Source organism: Strix aluco, chromosome 13 (assembly GCF_031877795.1).
Source record: "Strix aluco isolate bStrAlu1 chromosome 13, bStrAlu1.hap1, whole genome shotgun sequence".
NCBI lineage: Eukaryota > Metazoa > Chordata > Aves > Strigiformes > Strigidae > Strix > Strix aluco.
This window is the reverse complement of record NC_133943.1, coordinates 5,989,749-6,011,295: the sequence shown is the minus strand read 5'-3', so window position 1 is coordinate 6,011,295 and position 21,547 is coordinate 5,989,749. Positions and strand designations below refer to the sequence as shown.

Here is a 21,547-nt window from a genome sequence, read left to right as displayed (position 1 = left end):
TCTGAAATTGCCAATTAGAGCACCTGTTCATTTTGTTGTGGAAGAAAGACATGTGCACTGACAGCTTATCCTTTTTTTTTTTTTTTTCTCCAGATTAGGAAATAGAAAATCCCGGTCGTTTCTCACATTTCTAATTGACATTCTAAAGAGGCACATTCACTGCAGAGATGTGCATGAGCTACTGAGTTTTATTGGGTTTTAGTTATGGCTAATAAAACCCATTTTCTGCACAGTTATTTAATTTGCATCTGTAATTGCTGCAGTTGTACATAAATTAGACATGCAATCGGAAGCCTAATTCAGCTTGTCTGCTCCTTATGCTACATCCATAATTATGGAGCTGTGTGCTAACTTCATGTTAGGAGGCAGAGATTTACAGAAGTTTGAGGAAGCAGTTGGCTCCAGGAAAAAAAAGGCTTGTTATTATCAGCTGTTTACATGATGGTTATACCCAACACCCAGCCTGGACTGGAAATGCCTCATGATAGCACGATGCCGGCACCAAGTGGGGGACACTCCCTGCCCTGCAGAATTTACAGTCTAAGCAGATCTGGCGTGAGCTTTAGCAGCAGCCACATGCCACAGTGCAGAGAAGCAGCAGTGCAGACCCCGGTGCAGGCGCTGGCTGGCTGCATTAGCTGCCCTGGTACAAGCTCAGTCCCTGCCTGGCTCTTCTCGGCCTCTTTCCCTTTCCTCCCAGGGTACCAAGGGGAAGAGCTGGGAAACGGAGGATGCTGGCTGGGATCTTGTACTCCTGTACTGGCCCCCTGCTTTCCCATGGAGCAGTAAATCTAGGGAAGCTCCATAAACTGAGAGTTGTTATTACTTACACATTATTCCAAGATAACGTGTGTCAGAAGGGGGTAGGATGAAGGCTGTGCTGGTGCCAGCTGAGCTATGATAATCCTGCGTACACAAAATGGCTGCGTTTGGCCCCGTCAGCCTCATCCTTGCCACCATGCTTGTCTGTTGTGGCGGTTTCTCTCTCCTCAGCATCTTTCATCAGTCTTCCAAGACATTTGTGTCGCCACCTGTGATCCTGCCCTTTGCAGAGGTGTTCCTGCTGTGCTCACCCCTGTCGGGAGCAGCTGTGAGGCTTCAGCTGGTGCCAGAGCCTGCACACCTGCTTCAGGGGCAGAGGTTTAACACGGCTCCTTCCTTTACGATTACCTGCCAATCCACCAGCTGCTTAGGTTCCTAGAGGAAACTTTCATCCCTAGTGGTTATTTCTACCCTGCATTACCCAGAGATGAGCTGCCTGTGCAGGAGCGTGTAAAACCAGCCCCTACTCCGGAAGCTGGACATTGTTTCTTTGTCACTCAGTTCTTTCTTTATTCAGTCCCCTATTCCTCCCAAACATGTGTTTTCAGACCTCACTTTTGTGCTACCAGCACCTCTTTTTGCCTCTTTTCTTGCAGTTCTTCACCAGCATTTCCGTCAGTGGTCCAGCACTTGAAAACATGTCGAAATGTCTCTTTCCAAAGCCCTGTGGCTCCATCGTCATATTTTACGTGTATCTGCCAAACAGAGCAGCTCTTCTCCCCTGACCCAAACAAACCTTCTTCCCCCTCACACACGTGCTTTGGCGTGAACCCTTTCCTTGCCCAGATGGTTATCTACAGAACCTGTTGGGGTTTTGCCATGACTTGTCTATGGGGAAGGGTGTTGGTTTTCTAGAGGTTATTCTGAGTCGCAGGGAGAAGGTGGAAATGCGGCTCCGTTGAAGTTAAGCCGCAGATACCAGTGGGGCAGGATATTGCTCACAGGCTACCAGGCATGTTTTTGGCCTTGATGAGATAGGTAACTGTAGGTGATGTCTGGATTGAGCTAGATCCAGGCCTGGAAGACAGAGAGGAGCTGCATTTGCAGCTGGATGAGAAAGTACATTTTTTTACCCTCCCTTTGCCTTGACTAATGGCAACAGAGGGTTTCTGCAACAGGCATCAGTCTCCCTGGGTGAATTCAGGACATATCTGCAAGACCACATGCTGTACTCCATAGGATTTTTTTTTTAATCTTTTCACAAGGAAGTTCAATCGGTTGCCTTAGTTTCTCTGTTGTGAGACTTCAAATGGACCTGAAATTTGTGACGTTAAGAAATAATCCTGGCAGGTTAATGCTTCAGACATTTTGTTCTTTGCTGATTTTCCTTGTACTTTAGGTGATCCAAATACCGATGTTCTCTTTTGTATCCCAGAGCATTACTTGGCTCTCCAGATGAGTTTTTTAAACATAGTTTTAGTGGAATTGTCTGAAAATGTTTAGCCCCCCGAATATAAAAACCCCAGTGCAGAGCCCACAGCTACAGCTTGGTCAGAAGAGGTAGCTGAAACTCATACGATGCGTAATAGTTGCTGCGCTAATTTCATACCGCAGCTTGACACTCCCGCTTTGTGGTTTCACTTTTAAAGGGTTTTTCCCTTTACTAGCTGCTTTACTTCTTTTCATATTGTGATTATTTTTTTTTTTTTCATTGTGGTGGTTTTTTTTTTTTTTGTGGCTTTTTTTTTTTTTCTCCCACAGCTGGCTGCTCAGAATCAGTATTTTCTGATTTTTAGCAAGGCTGGATAAAAAAAAAATAGTCTTTAGGTGAGGTTGCTAAAGACTTGGATAACAATCTCCCATTCAAATGGCCTTTCAGGTCAAGAAGTAGGTAATTGCCTAAAGCTAGACAGTCTCTGCAAAAAAACAAGCTTTTGGGCTGGAGGATTGAAGATCTCCCTCGCATTGCGTGGTTGTGTTGAACTCCCACAGCTTCCAGTCCTTTGGCAAGGTAGCAGCCCTTCGGCTCTGTGTACTCACTCCTTTAATGCACGTTATACCTCACAGAACTGAGGCATGGACTAACTTTGCAACATTTGCAACTTCACAAGCTAGAGTTGGCCTCTGTCATTGGAAGATAAACACCCCCAGGTGCTTGCACAGTTGTACGTCCTCCTCTCCTCCTCTCTGCTGTAGCCTGAGCTGGTTGGGCACTTTCATAGTGCGGAATATATGTTCACTGAAATGAAACATGAGTCCTTGCTCCTTTTTTTTTTTTTTTTTACCCCTCAAAAAGCTTGTGGTTCAATTTGAAAATAATTTCAAAACAATCAAAACTTGGTTTTGGTGAACCAGTTATTCAGCAAAATGTAAGAGTTGCCCAGCTGCACTGCAGTATTTCAGATGAAGGCACCTTGGGCTAAAACCGGAATGTAAGAAACCTTTCTGAATGCTTCAGAAATTTTAGAGAAGATTAACCAGAAATAGATCGGAAAGAGTGAAAAAAGTAGTAAATTAAAATTCTCTGATCCTAAGAGAAATACAGGAAAGGTCAAATGGAAAACTGTACTGAAGGCAGCCTGGAGCTCAGATGAAGATAAGCTGGAGAACCAGGCAATGAGAGCACCTAGATACCATCAACTCTCTGCTTTCTTTTGAAGCTTGGTGGGACAGTGATGTAATTTTTCTAATAAAGTTGAAACCAGTGAGAAAGTGATGGGTATTGATTAGTGTCAGCTTCAATAAATACATGTCCAGCTCCCACACTGCAGAAGATCATGCAGAGTCCTGCAAGTCCAAAATAATTGTTGGGAGCTCATGGGGGCTTCCAGGGCACCAAAGCCAGGCGGAGTCTTTATTGACCGTGGTACTTCCATGTCTTTTTCTTATTGCATCGTTGAATAGCACTGTTGTCAGACAAGTAAATGCTGTTTTGTCTGACTTTCAGAAACATTCCTTTTCAGCACTGATTTGTGGTCTCAGATCTGCATGAACAGATACTATAGGTGGACTGAAGGAGACAGTATTTGTGGTACTTGTGTTGCTGAGGAGACAGGTAGGAAGCTATGCTCTAGGGTGCAATAATCTGTTGAAGAGACCCTGACACCCAGCGTGTGCCTTCTTCAGCTACCAAAAGATATTACTTTTCCCTTCAGCCTTGCTTCAAGATGCTACAAGACGTCGCATTATTTCTTTAAAGTAAGTTCAGTTACTGTTTAGCTTTGCTGTTTAGCTTTGTAGACTTCTCTTCTTTTTGGGGTAATGGGAAAATATAAAGAATTTCTCTGCTGAACAACTGAAGGAGTAGTATTCTCTTGCTCAGCAAGAACTGAAAGAGGATAGAGCCTGTTCTGACTTCAGATAAGGGGACCATGTTACTACTTATGTTAGCACAGTATGTGTTAATAATTAATATTTTCAGTGTTTGTATGGTCAGTATTTTTATCTAAACATTTATTTTTTTGGAAGAATAAAGAAGATGGATGTACTTGTAGGCAGCTTTTTACCTTTTGGTTCCTAAAGTGAACCATAAACTGTGGTGTTACAGCTGATGATTTGTGGAAGGTTTTTGTATTTGTTCCATTTCTTCCTATGGTCATCGTTTAACTGATCACAGGCGTTTTTAGAATCAAGTAAACTAGGGGTGGCTTGGTTAGCTAATTTTTAACTAGGTAGAAACAGATAATAGAATTCAACTAATCCAAGTCCAGTATTTGAATAAAACCCATTGCAGAAACTCAGATCTTGAGTGACTCAATTTTTACCAGTTTTAGGCAGAAATTGTTAATTACTGCTATTACAGCTTATGTCAGGAGAGCTCTCAGTTAACTTCTTGATTACTCTAGCAACTGCTTTTATAAGGCAATTTGAAAGGGTTTTTTGGTGTTGGCTTTGACATTTCCCATTTACTCTGCAAAGGTAACAGGTTAGAGGCTAAATGGTCTTCACACACTGTTCCAGTTCAGGAGGCAGAAACTACTTGAAGCTTTGGAGCAACTGTCTGGTTTTACTCTTAACAGCTTCTACTGTTTCTCTAACAGACATTGACTTGTCTAGCCTTTTCCAGTTTGGGTACACCACTTAAAGAGAATTTAATTGAATTTTAAAAATTGAATATCTCAGTTTGGTGTTGTTTCTGATAGTATTCCAATATGTTTGACTCCTTTAAAAAATATTTCTAGTAGAAATGTTAGCTAACAAGTGGGCTGTCCACCAGCCCTCCAACCACCATTATACCATGTTAAAATACAGAGTTCTTAGCAATTATCATGTGTGTTCCTATATATCTGTGTACATATCTATCTGTAAAAAGCTTTCCAGCCCTTCTTACTGGACATTGTGCATTTGCTTTCCACAGTCTGATTTCATTCTCTGTAGTAAGAGCAGAATAGTCATTAATACTAAAGCAATTTTATAACATTCTGCAAAGTGAATACAAATGCAATTTCTGACCACTTTAAGCCTTATTTACACAAAGATGATACTGTCTTTAATTCAGGAGATAAATTCCTTGCTACATAATTCTTGAAAGGCTTTTATTTTGAGGTGTGGTGAGTCTGATTTGTCCCTCTAGGAGAGTTCTCCGTCGCCTGCCAAGGAGCGTTACGTCCTACCAGCTACATCTCATTTAGTAGACAAACGACCTCAGTTTGATTAGGCTGCAAGCCAATCTGAAGGACAAGTCAAACAGCACTGAGTACAGCTTGCTTATCAATAATAGGTGAATAACCCAACAAATATACAGAGGTCCTGAAATGATGATTGTTCCTTTGGGGAGAGGGAGATAGATGGTGGAAAGAGGCAAATGGAAACTCTGGCACTTGCAGTTGAGTTGGGTGAAATTTTTTATTGGTAATAGAAGATACCGAATTTTCACTGAACTTCACACTGATAAAGAAAGAAAAATCCTGAAAATGTTGAAGGATTTCATGGCAGTGTGTTTGAAATAAACCATTTCTCTTCTTTCCCTTAAAATATCTTCTATTTTTAAACAGCTCCCTGAATTGAGTCTTGAAGTGCTTGATTTCATATCAAATGAGTAAAACATGATTTCAGATGAACTGAAATGATTTGTTTGTTTCTTCACTTTAAAAAATTTTCAATATTCAAGTCCATTTGACCGGAAAGGAATTAAAAATATTTTGGACCTGCCAGAAAACTAAACAACTTCATGTTGACCTGCCTCTAATCCCTCTAAAGCCCACAGATATTTTAATGCTAAATTTGTCTTGAGAAAGAAGCATTAAAGCCCTGCCCACGTGCACTGGGGCAATGGATTGCCTTACAAACCCGGGCTCTCATCCCTGCGTTCCCTGAAGCTCGGAGGCTGTTCACAGGCTGCAGCTCTTGGGGCTGGGAAGTGGGAGGTGGGAGTGAGCCCTGGCTTCACCTTCCTGGGGGCACTGGGGAACTGCAGCAGAAAGACCAGCCATGATTTCTTTTCACTTGCCTCTTTTGCATTTGTGTTGTTGCAACTTCTGCCTCTTGATTTGCCTTCTCCCCAGAGAGTTTTGGTATCTGTGCATCCATCCAGCTTCTTTCCTCCCTCCTTTCCTCCCGCCTCTCTCCATCCCTGGTACATGTTCATGAAGAGTGCTGCATTTCAGAAGCATCTCTTCTCAGTCGCTGTCGTTGGGACCCCGTCTCCCACCCACACAACCACAATAGGAAGGCCATCGTTTAGCAGTTTGCCTTTTGTAGGGCCTGACAGATTCAGAGCTCTTGTACAAATGACAAAGAAGCCTTTGCCCTTGATTTTGAAACGCCTTGGGAATAAACCTCATGCGCTTTCACTGGAGCAGAGACTGGTTCTTTCTTTCAGGGTTTTTTACTGTCATTTTGAAGTTTAAGAAATTCCTGCGCCTCCAAGTTAGCTTTGTCTTTCTTACAGTCTCTAATCAATTGCAGCTGGTTTTGTTGTTGCAGAAAGTCCAAGCAGATTTAGCAACAAGGATATTTTCAAAACATAGGTAAAATTATAACTCCTTCTTGCTCTGATTCAAATCCTGCCAGCGTAAGTAGCCAAGGCATCGCACATCGCATTGCCCTTGCTCAGACTGCCTGGATGAGCTTCTTGTGAAACTCAAATTAACCTTTTTTTTTCTGACTGACTGCTGATTTCTGGCATAATATTCTAAGATGTACAAGAAATTGGTTGATCTTACAGGTAGTTCAAGTTGCATATATTTTTCACCTTAGAATTTGGAAAAGTTTCTTCCTATGCTTTTCTTTACAAGGTGAAATGAGCAGACCGTTTACTTTGTCTAATTAAAAGATCATTATGATTATGTAGAACAGGAGCTGTTTGCATTGGCCTTTGTGTGATACATTATTTACACTGATGAGATTTATACTATGTTTGTTATACTTGACATTGAAAATATTTAATTGTATCATTTACAACTTTGTGGGACTTTATATCTGACAAAAGAGCTCCCCTTTTAAAAGGATGGAATAATTCCACTTTGAAACATTACCAAAAGGCAAGATTTTTTTGTTCTGTAGTTATGACTAAAAAGCATTAGAAAAATGCATATTTACTCTAGCCATTATTTTCCAGTAATATTTCCAGTTATGTATGGTTATTTTATGTATTTCTTTGTCTTTTCTCCCTCTTACCCTCCCTGTCCTGGCTAGGAATTTCACTTTTTTTTTTTTAACCCGTGTGTTTTTTAATGTTTGCTTGTTAAACTGTAATTAAACGTAATTTCCCCTTCTTGCAGAATAGTTGGCTTATGGAAGGACAACTGCTTTCCCCTGTAACCTGTTGTTATTCAGGTCCCGTACCATAGTTTGGCATTTCATTCTGTTAAAAATGCAAGTGGGATTGTTAGATGTGTCACCTACAAAGCCAGGGGGTCAACTAGGCAGCTTACTTAATGTGCTAATTTGCTGTAATTTAATCATGCTTGGAATATGGATTGGACGTTCGAGTATCTATCTCAGTGTCAGACTCGGACTCAAATAGCCCATAAACCCTTCTTTAAAGCCTGGTTGGGGAAAGTAAGTTGTGGGTCAGATCCTGATCCTTTGCTCTGAGGGAAGCAAGAAGGCTTTGCGTTAGGGGCCTCAGGTGCTATCTCTGGGGCTGGTACAGCTTCATGGAGCTGTGGCTCTACGCCGAGCACCTGTGCGGGGATGTGGCTGAACTCTGCAGTTTAATTAATTATGCATTAGCTGCAAATGAGATTGAGAGCATTGAGCTCCCTTTGTAGCTCTACATGAGTCATGTAAAACAATGCCCTCTTTGCATGGGTGCACACGTGCGTTGGAGGGCTTGCTAGGGACAGAGCCCTCTCCCTGGGGCAGCCGTGGGCTCTCTAAATGGGGGGGATGTGGTAAATCAGGCAACATGTTTTGCAAGTCACAGGCTCTGCAATACAGGCCAGTTTACAATGACTTGTCAAAGTATTTGCAAGATAAGCATTTCCCAGATGCAATCAATTAAGTCAGTGAAACTTAGAAGTTGGCCCATAAATTGATTTTTCTACAGAGTAGGGTTTTTTTGCCCCTTTTTGAGCTTACCTTTAAGCACTGAGTTAGAAATATCTTGCTCATTCGTTATTTGGTGCTAAACTGTGAAACCTGTGTTTGCATTAGTAAGGTTGATACCTGAAAATTTTCCAAATAAGTTTTGCTGTTGGAAAAAATCTGTGTTCTGTTCTCAGAGAGCTCCATTTCAACCAGGTCACACAGATTGGTTTGCCTGGCTGGTTTGCCATTCCTTTCATTTCTCCTTTTTGATTATTATGTTGTAATAGGAAAGTTAAAGTTGTAACACAGTATGTTTCACCATTTTGCAAAAAAAAAAAAAGTTTTAGCCTGGGGTATTCTATTACCTCGCTCTCACTTAATCTTTTAACAGTGCAATTATCTCTCATCTTTATGTTATTCATTGTCTGACTGTGGCCCTGGTGAGATCAATTTAGTTTTCAACTTTTCTTTTTAGTATTGTAATACCTTTTCTCTTTGTTGTGACATGCCAGAAAATATCTCCTTGGCAACATCTAGCTGTGGTTATTCTTAGTGCCTCTCACCTGGCCGTTTGCCATGGCATCCACCTGGCCATTGTCACTGCGCTAATTGGTTTATCCTTCGGAAAAGACAATTTTTTTTTTTTTCAGTTTTGAAAGTTCTTCTCTATTTTGCCACTTCGGTAGGCTTCAGCTTTGTTATTCTTCATAACTCTGATTCAGGCAGTCACTTAAGCATGTCCTGAGATTTAAAGTCACTGTGCTGTTACATAGGTGACAATAAAGAGAGGGAACGGTGATTGTGTCTGTGTCTTTGCAAGAATGTGCATTCGTTCTACAAATATGAGGCAGTTGTTCTGCCCCAAGAAGTTTACAAGAATTGCTCTATAAAGGCCCAAACATACAGTATTTGAAATACTTTTAAGTACTTTGAATTTGTCCTGATTCAAATGCCACAACCAGATCATTCCAGGGGGAGTTCAGCTGCCATATCTGCTGGCCTTCTTGCAGCTGGAGTCTGAGACCTATTTTTGAGAGCCCAACCCAGCTTACCCTGACACCCGTGGCAAACTTCCCCCGGACAGATGAAAGGTGGAGCAGGCTCTGTGTTAAAATGTGATTTGACTAGAAACGGCATTACTGTAAATTAAGAGGCGGGGAGCTTGTAATGAGATCATATGGTTAGCAAGGCATGCAGCCCGAAAGTTTCCATTTTAAATCACTGCTTCTTTGCAGATAAGGGCAGGACTAGGATTTGTAACCTCGGTGTGGATGCCTGGTGCATGCCTGGTCTTTAAACTACTAGTGTGGTCTTGCTTTTGGTTTATATAAAAAACTGGAAGACGAGGAATTTGAACACACACCCAAAGAGAGTTCTGCTGCAATAATTGCTCTTGGTTAAGGATTTACCAAATAACAGCCACTGTGTTAACCTGTGATTCAAGAAATCACAAGAATCCTATGAAAATTGAGCTCCAAGTTAAAATTGTGTTGAGGCAATGTCCTCCTGGGGATGCTTTTAAATGGGGCTAACTCTGTATCATGTACCCAGTGCGCCGTGTGTGATTTGCTTCTCTTGTTTACACCATTTTCAATTTCACCTCACAGGAGCTCCCTTCCATTTTAATTCACCTTGCTGGATTTATCTAGTTTTCTTATGAGTGATCTATAGCAGAAGGGCCCAAATGCAGACCGTAGTATGGGAAAGGGATTTATAAATTATGAAAGACCAATGTAGCTGAGCAGGATGGTTAAGGGGGAGAAGAAAGACAAATAGAGGACATTTGGGAAACAAAACAGAAAGTGAAGAGAGAGGTGAGCAGGACTGTAAAACCAGAAGAAATAAGTTTTTAAAAAAATCAAAAAATCAGAGGAACTGTTGCTTAGCAAATGAACAAACCACATCACAATTGTGTGCAACTGGAATGAAAAACAAAACCCCAAACTGAGGAACTCAAAAATGGGAGGAAAAAATTGCCAGGGGATAAAAAGCAAGATTTGTTGACTGTTCATTGTTGCCTCCAACCTCCATGGGTTGGACTTCAATTTACCATGGAAGACAAATGAGGATTTTGGTAGAATACAAGAACAGGCTAATTGGGGGCTAATTGGGGAGTCAGTTGATCACAGAGGACAGACACGACAGAAGCCTACAGCATACGAGTGGCAGGGAGCATTACAGAAAGATGACTTGTGATTTAAAGTGCATTTCCCAAAAGAGCAGTTCTTTGTCAAGCTGTCGAGGGCGTTTGGTACTTTTCCAGAGGTGCAGATGTACTTGAGCAGTGGGAAGCTGAGAGCTAAAGCAAGTCCACCCTGCCTCCTTCTGCTTCCCTACTACACAGCCTGTTCCTCCTGCGTTTGCAGCACCAAGTGATGGATGGCCGCTGTGATCACAAGTCCCAGGTTTGGAGTGTCACGGCCACCAGCTGCGGTGCAGCTGAGCAGGGGTGGTGCCCCTGTGCTTCTGTGCCATCGCAGCACTGCACGGGCAGATATGCTTGCCACAGCAACAGAATGGGCTCCAGCTGTGCTTAAAAATAAAAAAATTTAAAAATCCAACAGAAAATCTGGTGGTTTGCAGCAAGCCACATGAAGGAATGGGAAGCGGGGAGTCCCCTCAGGAGTGTGTCCCAGGAATGGAGATCAGTGGCAAAACAGCACGTCAGAAGTGCTGCTCCTTGTGAGGCTGCAGAGGAGGCGCTCAGCAGTCGGCTCAGGTGTTTGTCTGCTCCTGCTGTGACAGATGAAGTGTCCGCAAAAGCAAACAAGCTGCATTTTGAAACGGTGGCTGGCTGGTCTGAATGCTGCACACTCATATTTGAAAAGAAATTCCAGTGAGTTGCTGTGCTGACAAGCCGCAGATGATGGCTGTGAACATGACATGCAGTTCAGTCTCCCAGCTGCCTGTCCTGGTCTCTGCTCTGGGCTTGCCAGAAAGTCCCCTTCCCCCTAACAAAAAGAGAAGGTAAAGCATTAGAAACTGCTTTATTAGGACAATATTGCTGCTGTGAGAGTGGAGAACCCTAAAGCTGGTCCTGTCAAAGTGCAGTAGCTTCGTAAGGGACTCTTTAAGAACTGCATGTGCAGCTGTATGTCCCTGAGCCTTTTTGAAAGGGATCATGAAAAAACAAAACAAGATCACAAGCCAGCAACTGTGCTTTTGGTGGATGTCCTAAAGGGAGTGACAGAAAACACAGGGAGAGGCGGTTTTCGTGGCAGGCAGCGTGTTCATGCTTCAATAACTCACAGCATCTGTTTGAGCTTTGCCTGCCACAATGGGTAAGGCAGAATCGAGAGATGTCGTGTAATTAGGTTTCTGCAAAGCACATGGTATCAAAGATTAATGAGCAAGGCAAAAATTCCCAAAAAATAAGGTGTTGTCAGACATCCCAAACTGTCACAGATGGAGAATTCTTCTGAAGACCTGCAAAGGCAAAACTGATGTTTGTGTCAATGTGATTTTTCCCTGTCCTAGAGAAGGCGATCAGAGCCAGGCTGTGTGTTGCTGCCATGGTACTGGGTGTTCAGACCTTTAGTCCCAGCAAACGTGGAAGCTCAGGTAGAGCCCAGATACAAAAGGCAAAATACCGGATTGAAAAATGAAACAGTTTAGGTAAAAGATTGGGATATTGCACATTGCTCAGAAGAAGGGAGCAGAGGAGAGGGATCTTGTATGACCTATAATGATACAAGCAATTTGCACCTGCATGGTGTAGTCCTGTCCTCTTTAGGTTTCAACGTACTCTACATATATTAATGTATTATTGGGGCTGTCACAGCTGGGGGCATTGTCTGGTTCCTGAGTCAGCCAACAACTAGGACTTTTCTGCCTAGGAGCAGTTAGGATCACTTGCCTGCATTAACTGCAAGCAAAAATGGAGGACACTCAAAAAAAACCCCAGGCTGCAGCATCAACCGGGATTGCGCACACGCTTTTCCCTCAGCAGTTTTGCTGCCCAGCCTTCGGCTGCCTTCTGCATCTCCCAGCACTGCGGGGAAGGTCTGTGTCAGAGGCAGGAGCACAAGCCAAGCTGCCTGGCTTGTGATTTTATGCTTAAGCCAGAAGCACAGGTTTCCCTTCTATCGACAACTTGTGCACTTCTTATTCCTTCAGTGGAAGATGGTCTGCAGTGTTTGGAGAAAATCACTGCAATATCAATGAATTTTTAGCTGGCTTCAGAAAAAAGAGGGGTTTTGAGGGATTTTTGGTGAACTGTTACAGTGCTGCTGTCCTTCTGATTTATTCTGGATCAGCAGCACTAGAGAAAAATGCAACCTTGACTCTCAGTGGTTAATTTTCACAAATGTGAATTTTTCCTAGTGGTAGCAAGGAGAAGGTTTCAACACAGGCTATTGTTAGCCCCTGCAAATGCCAAGTGTCTGCTCTGGGGAGATGGAGAACAAAGTTGGCACCAATAATTAGTGGCTGATGCACTGATTTGGCAAAAGTTGCTGAAAATGAACATCTGATGGAGAGGTCTTGGGATGATTTAGTAAAACACAGTGCAGTTTGGGATGTTATTGTGCAAAGTGCAGGAGTGATCAGAAGGAAGGTAACATGGAAAATGTGAAGGAGGAGTTTGGTGTCTTATTTAGTTCTTTGAGGTTTTTCTCTTGAGCTTTTCTAGTATATTGTTAGCAGTACAATGTTACAGCAAAGTTACTCATGTGAACTAAGGAAAGTTGAGATGCCAAAACATGACAGATTTCTCCTTTACTATAGATGCAACTTTGTTTCACTTCCTCTGCAGAAAGATACAGGTATTAATCTGATTTGGGTGTAACTGTCATTTAGCAGCAAATACAGTGAGGGTATAACACAGCATGGGCCAAGAAATTCAACAATTCATCATTCAAGAGACTGAGAGACAGCAGTGCCAGAGGAGGAGTCCATGTGATGTGTGGTCAGGCCGTGTGTGGAGGCATCCCTGGCTGTCCCGGGAGAGCCTCCCGGGAAAGGACACTTGGTGGGAAGTTGGGATACGAATCAAAAGTCTTGCAGCTACTGTTGTAAATGTTTTGAGCTGTGCTGCTGATCTTGGGATGTCTCCAGTGTCAACTGGAGCCGATGCGGTTCACTCTGCTGGGAAGCACATTGGGTCGGTGCCTCAGAGGTACCAGTGCCCACTGGGCATGTTGGTTTGAGGGGGTAACACTCAAGGGGTGAAGGTAAATGTGGGTGTGGGGAATTTTTATGCTCCAAGCAAAATTTAAAATGGTTGGTTGGCACCCACTGGCAGCGAGATGACTCACAGGGAACCTCCTGATAACTTTTCTCAGGAGTCAGCAGGACTGTAAGGGCTGTAGTGTGACAGTGATGAAGTGAGGAACAGAGAGGGAGGACAGGCAGTTTTCACTGCAGAATGGTAAATACAGGGCTGGTAGGATCACATTTTGCCTCTGGCTGATTTACTCACAGCAGGAATAAAGATACCGCACTAGGAGTTAGTTTGACTTTGACACATAAGGGAAAGAAATGAAAGCACAAAATCTCTAGATACCTTGACAGCCGACCGTCCACCAAAATAACAGCACCCCCAGCCAGCAGAGCTGCCTGTCTGCAGCTGCAGCGCAGGGCTCCGCCGCTCCCCCCCTGCCCGGCACTGCTGTTCTGCAATAGCAGGTCTGATAGCTTTGGCCTTGCTGCTGATTACTGTAGTTTTTTGTGAGCAGCAGAGAGAGGACACGACCTGCAGCCCCTGCCAGCCTAGTCTTACTTTTCTAGAGAGCTTTTAAGATTTATGGTCAAATTTTAGAGTAACTGTAATTTGCCTTATAGATCATGAATGTGTGATTGCCCCGTGATCCCACAGCGAATCCCCTGAGACCACTGTGATAGCTCGGTAATTGCTTCTGGGAGCTAGGAAGGATTAACACTGAAGTTTTCCTGGTGGAGTAAGCCATGAGGTCGGATTGGAGCTGGCTGCTTGGCAGGTTTTGAGCCCTGATAAAGAACTGTCTCCATTGCTGCAAGGCCAGACTCACTCCCCCTCCACGGTTAACCTGGGAGTGACAGCTGGGCTCTGCCTGAAGAGTGAATTTTCATGCTGAATCATGGATTCTGACCAGACTGATTTTAAAAACTTGCAGCCCCAGGAGCAGAAGCTGCTGGGAGCCTTGAGGCCAGCAATGAGAACATGGTGGTTGTGCTTATTAGCCGCAATAAACGCTGCCCTCCCAGGAGAGGGATGCTGTGGCTCCAAGGGAATGTAGGACCACCACATGGGACCTTCTGTCTGTCGGGCGAGCGAGGGGAGCTCTGCCAGTGCAGTGCGGTGGCCTGCAGCTGTGAGTCTCGTGACAAGCACGTCCTTGGAGGTTGGTGGAGAAATGGTAACAAGCTGCCCAGGCAAATGTGTCTTTTGGGGACTGTCCTTGACTGAAGCTCTCTTCTAGGAGGCACAGAGACAAGCGTCTCGCCACACAAGGCACAGCTTGAAGCACGGGGCAGTAAGGGACACTGTGGTGGGGGCCGGGGAGGCCAGGTGTGCATCCCTCCTGACAGCTGGAGGCTGTACAGGTTGGTACATTGTTGTCACCACGGCTGGGAGCTGCGGGAGGCTCTGCTTGGGCTGCACATTGCCCAGGACCTGCTGAAATGGCAGCCCAAGGCAGCAGTCTTAAGGCAAGAGCACAGACATTCTTGTAATGAGCCAAGTGATCTGGTGACTCATTCATCCCTTCCCAAGCAGCCAGTTTTGATGTGAAAACTTCAATAAATGAAGATGGAGAATCCACTTTTGTAACATTTGCAAAAGTTGTTTCTTATTTCTGCTTTGAAGGTGATGCCTTTGCTTCCTATTATGTTTCTGTGAACTAAGCACTGGGAGCCTTAAATGAATCCACAGCACTCTCAACGCCTTTTTTCGCCTCTTTGAGCAAGTCCTTTCCTCATATTCTCTGAAATCAAGAGGTTCTTGGTAGGGCTTCCAGGGGTCTTGTAGTGCAAATGATAATAGTGATATTAATGCTAATCATAGTTATTCTATAGGGTTAAATGTCAAGATTTCATATTTTCATGTTAATTTTTAGTACGTAGGTGCCACACTAATTGTATCATGTCCTGTCAAAGAACGTGCTTTTCAAATCACAGGGACTATTAGAAGTCATCAGTAATAATGTTGACTGCTATTGTGCCTGATGGCTTTGTTTTTTATATACAATAATGCAAAGTGACATGGCAAATTGGGAATGAAGGATGAAAAGCTGTTAAAAAAATCTGTGAACACGGCTATAAATGAATTAATTTAATATCTAAAATGTGTTCCTAAGTTGCAACGATAAAGAGGATCCATGTTGCTACTGTTGAATTGCGTGTGTGTATCTAGGAAAGGAGCTAATGTGTTGAAGCGGGACAGATTGGGTTGTTACTACCTGCCTGGATAGAAAAAGGCTATATTGGCAACTGTACTTGCCTTGAAATAGGATTCTGTGGGCAATAAGATCAGATTTTGAAGTATGGTGTCTATCTTCGATTGTTCTGAAATGGAGGGTATCCTTGGTAGCACAAGTCTCCTGAACAGTGTATTTTTCTTACAAGTACTTTTAAGCAGCAAGTATTTTACTGCAAACAGCTCCATTCTTCTCATCAAGACGTTGGTATGACTTGCTGTCCTTTTGGCCTTGTATTTATTACACAATATTACTTTGTAGAAAGTATTGCTTTTACTTGCAAAGTACAAATCTTTAGGGTCAGATTCCTCTCTCATCTAGGTCATTTTTAATTGACATTAAGTGAAACTAATGCTGTTATATAACACACAGAACGTAACAAATGCTGCTACTTCAAATTTATACCAGCTTAGCTGAGACCCGAGCTTGAACCTCTCTTGGTTGATAACTCGTTTGTCTGTTTGATTTCAGCGGCTAACCTCACTAATTTGGATGGTCTCGACAGCGCCTTGAGCTTTATTGAAGACCGGGTGCATAGATCAAGGCAGCGCTATCGAAGGCATGCGACGGAGGATGATTACAACATTGAAGTCCTTCTGGGGGTTGATGACTCAGTTGTTCAGTTCCATGGAAAAGAACATGTTCAGAAGTACCTGCTGACCCTGATGAATATTGTGAGTACAACCCCACTAACTGCACTGTTGGAAAGGACAGTGAATGTTGGCTTAGCCATTTGAATAAGACATAACAGATTTTTCTCATGGCAGGAGATAAAATAACTCTAGGAGGAACAGCCAGGCCATTTTCAGAATAAGTCAAAGGGGAGAAGGACAAGAAGAAAAAGGGGCCAAGGAAGAAGCTGACTGTGGGACTCTTAAAATGTCTCTTAAAAAGTCCTGTTTATGTGCTTTGGTGGATGGGGGCACAGGGTCGGGGGCTTAGGTTCTTGGAAGTCATTACGTTTTAGCTGTACATTCCCTTAGCCTAAGCTGCCTGCTGGAAAACATGGTTTGGAGAACTGTCTTTAAATAAGGTTCTAATAGAAACTTCAATTGGCTTATACATTTTTAAAACTACTGGGTTAAATTCTTTGATTCCCCAACAACCACTTTAGGTCTCAGGCCACCTACCTACTTCTTGTTCACCCTGCTGTAAAATGTTATGCAATATATCACTGAACTTTCTTAAGCTGATTTAGTATTTACTCCATGACTGACATCTTTAGATTTTCTTAGTTAAATATTTAACCTTTAGAATCATAGTCTGTGCAACAGACTGTATAGTTTAGTAAGTGATGAAAGGAGACACTAGAGAATATTACATTTGAAAGAACCATTTTTTCTTTCTAAATATCAGTGGAGCAGATACAGCAGCCCTCTAGTACCCTGGTCAGTAAGCAAGGACTCTCTTTTGTGGGCAGGTTTTGAAAAATCGTCTCTATTATAGATCAAAATCAAAATATGTTTTATTCTTCTGGCCAAAAAATGGAAGTGAGTGGTAGACCCCTTCATAGGCAACTCGTTCAGGGGTGACTTTCTTCCTTTACTCATTCTCATCTGGAACAGGAGTCTCTTCTCAATAAAACACACTTCTGTAAAAACTTTAGGTTCAGTGAACGTGTGTTCTTAGTGAAATATTGTTGAGTAAAAAATTGTAGGTAGGTCTGCTCTGTTTTTGACAAATAGGGTATGACTGCTGAAGTTTACAGCCATGTCAAAAGGATGAGTGTCTGTAGGTGACTTCTTGGCATTACAAACCAGAGGCAGATATATGGACAGAAATCCGGGCTATTAGATACGTTTGTCTGTCTTTTTCCAAGATATATTTTTTTAATTTTTTAATTTTTTTAATTTTGAAGCTTGGTTTTTTCTTTCTTTATTACATTCTTTTAACAATGTGTAGAATGTCAGTGTTTTTCACTTTAAATGAGAGGTGAAATACCATTTAAGAAAACCCCTTGTGTGATATGAATTCAGTTGCACTGTCTTTTTATAACAGTACTGTAAGTAGTTAAAAACCTGCACTAACATTAGAGTTATAGGGTACTTAGTGTCTGCTCTGTTGGCTGTAAATACATGTATTCTAACAGAAATGACATAGTGAATTTCATTTATTTGTGTGGTTTGTTTCCTCTGAGGCTTAAAACAAAGTCTACAGTGAAACAGATGGTTTTATACATCTCTAAATTAACAAGCCAAACAGGCCAAACCAGGAATGTGGCAAACAGGCTGAAATAGATTAGACAGGACTCTTTACTTATCATGTCACTTAAATCTATTTTTAAGAATTAAAATATACAGTAATGGTAAAGAAGCCATAAATGATCCAGCTCTGGAATATACTTTTTCCTAATTTTAGCAAACCATCCAACACACAAATTGTAAGCAATAACAACTCTTGAGCATGCTGTCTCTGCAAGTGGTTTAGAAAGTGCAGCCTGTGTAACTGTACCCACAGGGCTGTAGCAGCTCTTGGCACAGGCAGTAGTTGTTCTGTTGGGAGATCTGAGGTAGAAACATGTCTTTTGGGGACTGAGGATGTGTCATTTGTCCAAATACAAGGGGCTGTTTGCCATCCACAAGGCCTCTTGAGGAGGCTCTGGATAGTCTTTGACAGTCATCAGTGTTGTCCTGTTCTTTCCTTCTTCAAAACTCAGCTGGTTTCTAGAGTCTGTATGTTAGCAGAGGGATGGGTGATGTTTACCAGTTCTGTTTCCAGCTGTTTCCAAGCGTTGCTCCAGTATAGAGAGGCAAGAGGGGTTTGTTACTGCAGACAACAGACAATGCTGGGGACCTGTATCATGTCGAGGGACATCACAACACAGAACTACTCCGTCCTGTCGGCAGTGTAACTCCAGCTGGCAGCTCCTCCAGCTCTAGCTCTCGCTGCTAGATGGATGCAAGGTGTATTTCTGTGTAGACCATTGCTTTGGTCTCCTTTGCTGAAATTCACACTGTGACTTTCCCACTGTCCTCTCTTCTACCTCCTTGAGTAGGGTTTTTTGGGTTTTTTTCCGTAGAAAATGGACCCAATATAAAAAGCTTTGGGGTCTCTAGCTGTTAGGGGTCACATGTAGACAGTATGTTTCTAATGAGATACATTCATCCAAGGGTAACTGAAAAAGAAGAGACAGCTGCAAAAAATTCCAGATGTCTTTTTAAATCTGGTGGAAGATCCTACCATAACCATCAGATTGTGTGTACCCTGCTGGTTTTATGGACGTAATCAATTAGCTTCATACAGTAACAAGGCAATAAGCATAAAATCAAAGAATGCATAATAAGCAAATAAAATAATAGTGGAAGTATTTACTGGAGATAAGAGGGTGATCAAATAGTTGAATTTCTGTGGTTTCAAAACTGAAATAAATCCCAGGTGAATCCTCCCTAATGCCTCCTGGAGGCATGACACTTCCCCAGAAGCAACTCCCAGCATGGCTGCTTCTCCCCACTTTGCTTGATTTCAGTGTGTGTGATGGTGTGAGCAGTTGTCCTTAATTAACTTTTCCCAGGAAACTTGGGTGGAACCCTACCACCAACCCAATCAAAACAATATATTTTTTTCAAGCCCAGTGCAACAACTTACTCAGTAAATCTGTTTTGTGCTGCTTAAGTGATGTGTTACAGTCCACACCTAAAAGCCATAAAGTGAGAAAAAACAGGGGCCGGGTGTCCTGGCTATCTTGAATAGCTGTACTAATATTTATCCCAAGGTTTGGAAATGAAGTCACTCCCAAACGAACGGTGATAGATGCCAGAGGATTTTTAACGCTTTGGGCTGCAGCCATGTATCGCCTGACTGTACGCCAGCCATTTCACCGCAGTGAGCTCGGCCTCTTGCCACCCCCTTTTCATCCTCCAGTCATTTCCTCATACAAATACTCTGGTTTCTCTTGACATCCTCTCTTTTCTCTGCTCGGCACCATTGGGACATTCAGTCCATCTTTGGAAAATATGCCATTGTTTTCACTTTAGAGACCCTCGGCTGCCTCTTGCTTGCACCATTTTTTTTTGTACGTCATGCTGTGTTTTTTCCTGGGAAGGATATTAGCTTGCAGTGTCCTCTGCATTTCCGAGCGTGAGCCCACACATTGCACAAATTAAATTTGTATTTATAGCATGCAGGAGCATTGCAACAGAGGAAAGATATTTGGGCAGTATCTTGCAGCTCTGTAGTTTACTCAGGAACGTGGAAGGTAACTTAATTTCAGCAAGAAGGAGGCTAAAAATCCCAGGGATTTTATCTGCTCGTACAAATGTTTGGAAATATTAGAAAAGCGGAAGGCTAGAAGCAGTGTTGAAGAATTATCTTGTTCCTTGGGAAACAAAAGGATTTCACTGCAGGACACTTTGGGAGGAGGAGCAGGGTGCTGAATGGGCGTTATTGAGCTAAAGTGGGAATTGGTGGTAGCCAGCCCCAGGGCTGAAATTCTCTGATCATTTCATAACCCTCTTTTAAATAGTTTTCAGGATTAAGCAGGCCTTTTGCTGCCTCCTGTGGAAGAGCAGCAGATCTGAGACTCACCAGTACATTTAGCTGGCTGGACCTGCAGTATTGATTAAGGTGAATATTTCAGCCTCTACAATCCTGTGTTCAGGGTCACATCGAGAATGGATATTTTCAAAACAGCTTCCTAAAGAGGTAGAGGAAGAATTTGTGATCTTACAATGTTTCGGCCATTCCAAATAGCAACGTCTCATGAAATAAGCTCAACTGCAAATGGTTTTGAATGTGTTGGCTCCATCTGTCTTGACTTCAAGTCTTCAAGTTTCATGCCCCTCTTTAAATTGTGGTTTGTTTTTTCCCAGTGAGGCCACTGTTTTAGCTTTTTCTTGTATCCTTTGTCTTTCTTCCTCCACAATATTCCTCAGTTTCTCAGCTACCTCATTTTCTAATGCTGGCAATTGTCATCCTTGTATAATTTTTAGAATTTGTCTACAAAGTATGTACATTCTTTGATTTTTGGACAATTTCCAGGGGCGAAGAAATCTTTAATTTCCTTTCCATTACTTTATTGTAAAAGATGTGATATTGCAATATTTAGGGGTTAGCCTCTGTTACATCTGTGTAATGGATATATGGCCAAAATGTTTGCAATGCTAAATCCCACCTCTTCAAAGTAGTTAGCTGCCTAACTGCCATTATTTCAAAGGGAGATAGACCCTAAACAGGATTTATGCCTCACTCTGGGCTAGATTTATCTGAATATTTAGTCATTTACCTGCCTTTGAAATTAGTGAGAATAAGTTTTAAAAATTAGCCCATGGAATTATGTCTCTCCCAGACTTTAAGTGCAACTTCAGCTCCTGAACAAATACATTAAACAACTTTTCATTTGAATAACTGAAATCAATGGGGGTTATGCAGCTGGGGGCTTTGGAAAGTCCCTGGAGTCTTTCACCTGCATCTTTCAGCACTACACATGTCTTTGAAATTGTGGCCCTGAGGCACTTCTGAATATGTTATCTGTCCTCTTTAATAGGATGTACATGATACTACTATTATAGATGAGATTTCTGCTTTCGTATCTCTGGCTGATGAGGGATGAAGATTTGCAGGTACAGAACAGCAAGTCCCTAATGAGAGGAAAGGGCAGAAATGCCACCGGTTTCTAACTGGCAGTTGGATGGAAACCTGAAAGCATGTCTAATTCAAGCTGTTAAAAAGAAAGTGATGATTGAATACTTTGAAATAATGGTACACCCTGTATTCAGAATCGTGCTTTTTAAACTAAAAAGCATTTTTTTAGAAGGGAATGATATTTCAGTAATATAGAATTGACTGGATTTTTAAAAATTAAATAATTCATAAGCACCAGTACTCATTATTTCAAATCAGTTTATTTCACTTCAGATCTGAACTAACTCTTAAGAAGTTCCTCAAGTAACAAACACAAATCCAGCTCTATTCATCTGAGG

The 21,547-nt window shown here is 42.3% G+C and overlaps 1 protein-coding gene across 1 annotated transcript in view; it reads left to right on the top strand.

Annotated features, from left to right (window-relative positions):
- The window catches only part of ADAMTS2 (ADAM metallopeptidase with thrombospondin type 1 motif 2), a 190,366-nt gene that overhangs the window by 112,822 nt on the left and 55,997 nt on the right, over positions 1-21,547 (top strand). The window contains exon 4 of the mRNA XM_074838354.1: positions 16,101-16,303. Coding sequence (XP_074694455.1) covers positions 16,101-16,303 — 203 coding nt within the window. The remainder of the gene's footprint in view (positions 1-16,100; positions 16,304-21,547) is intronic.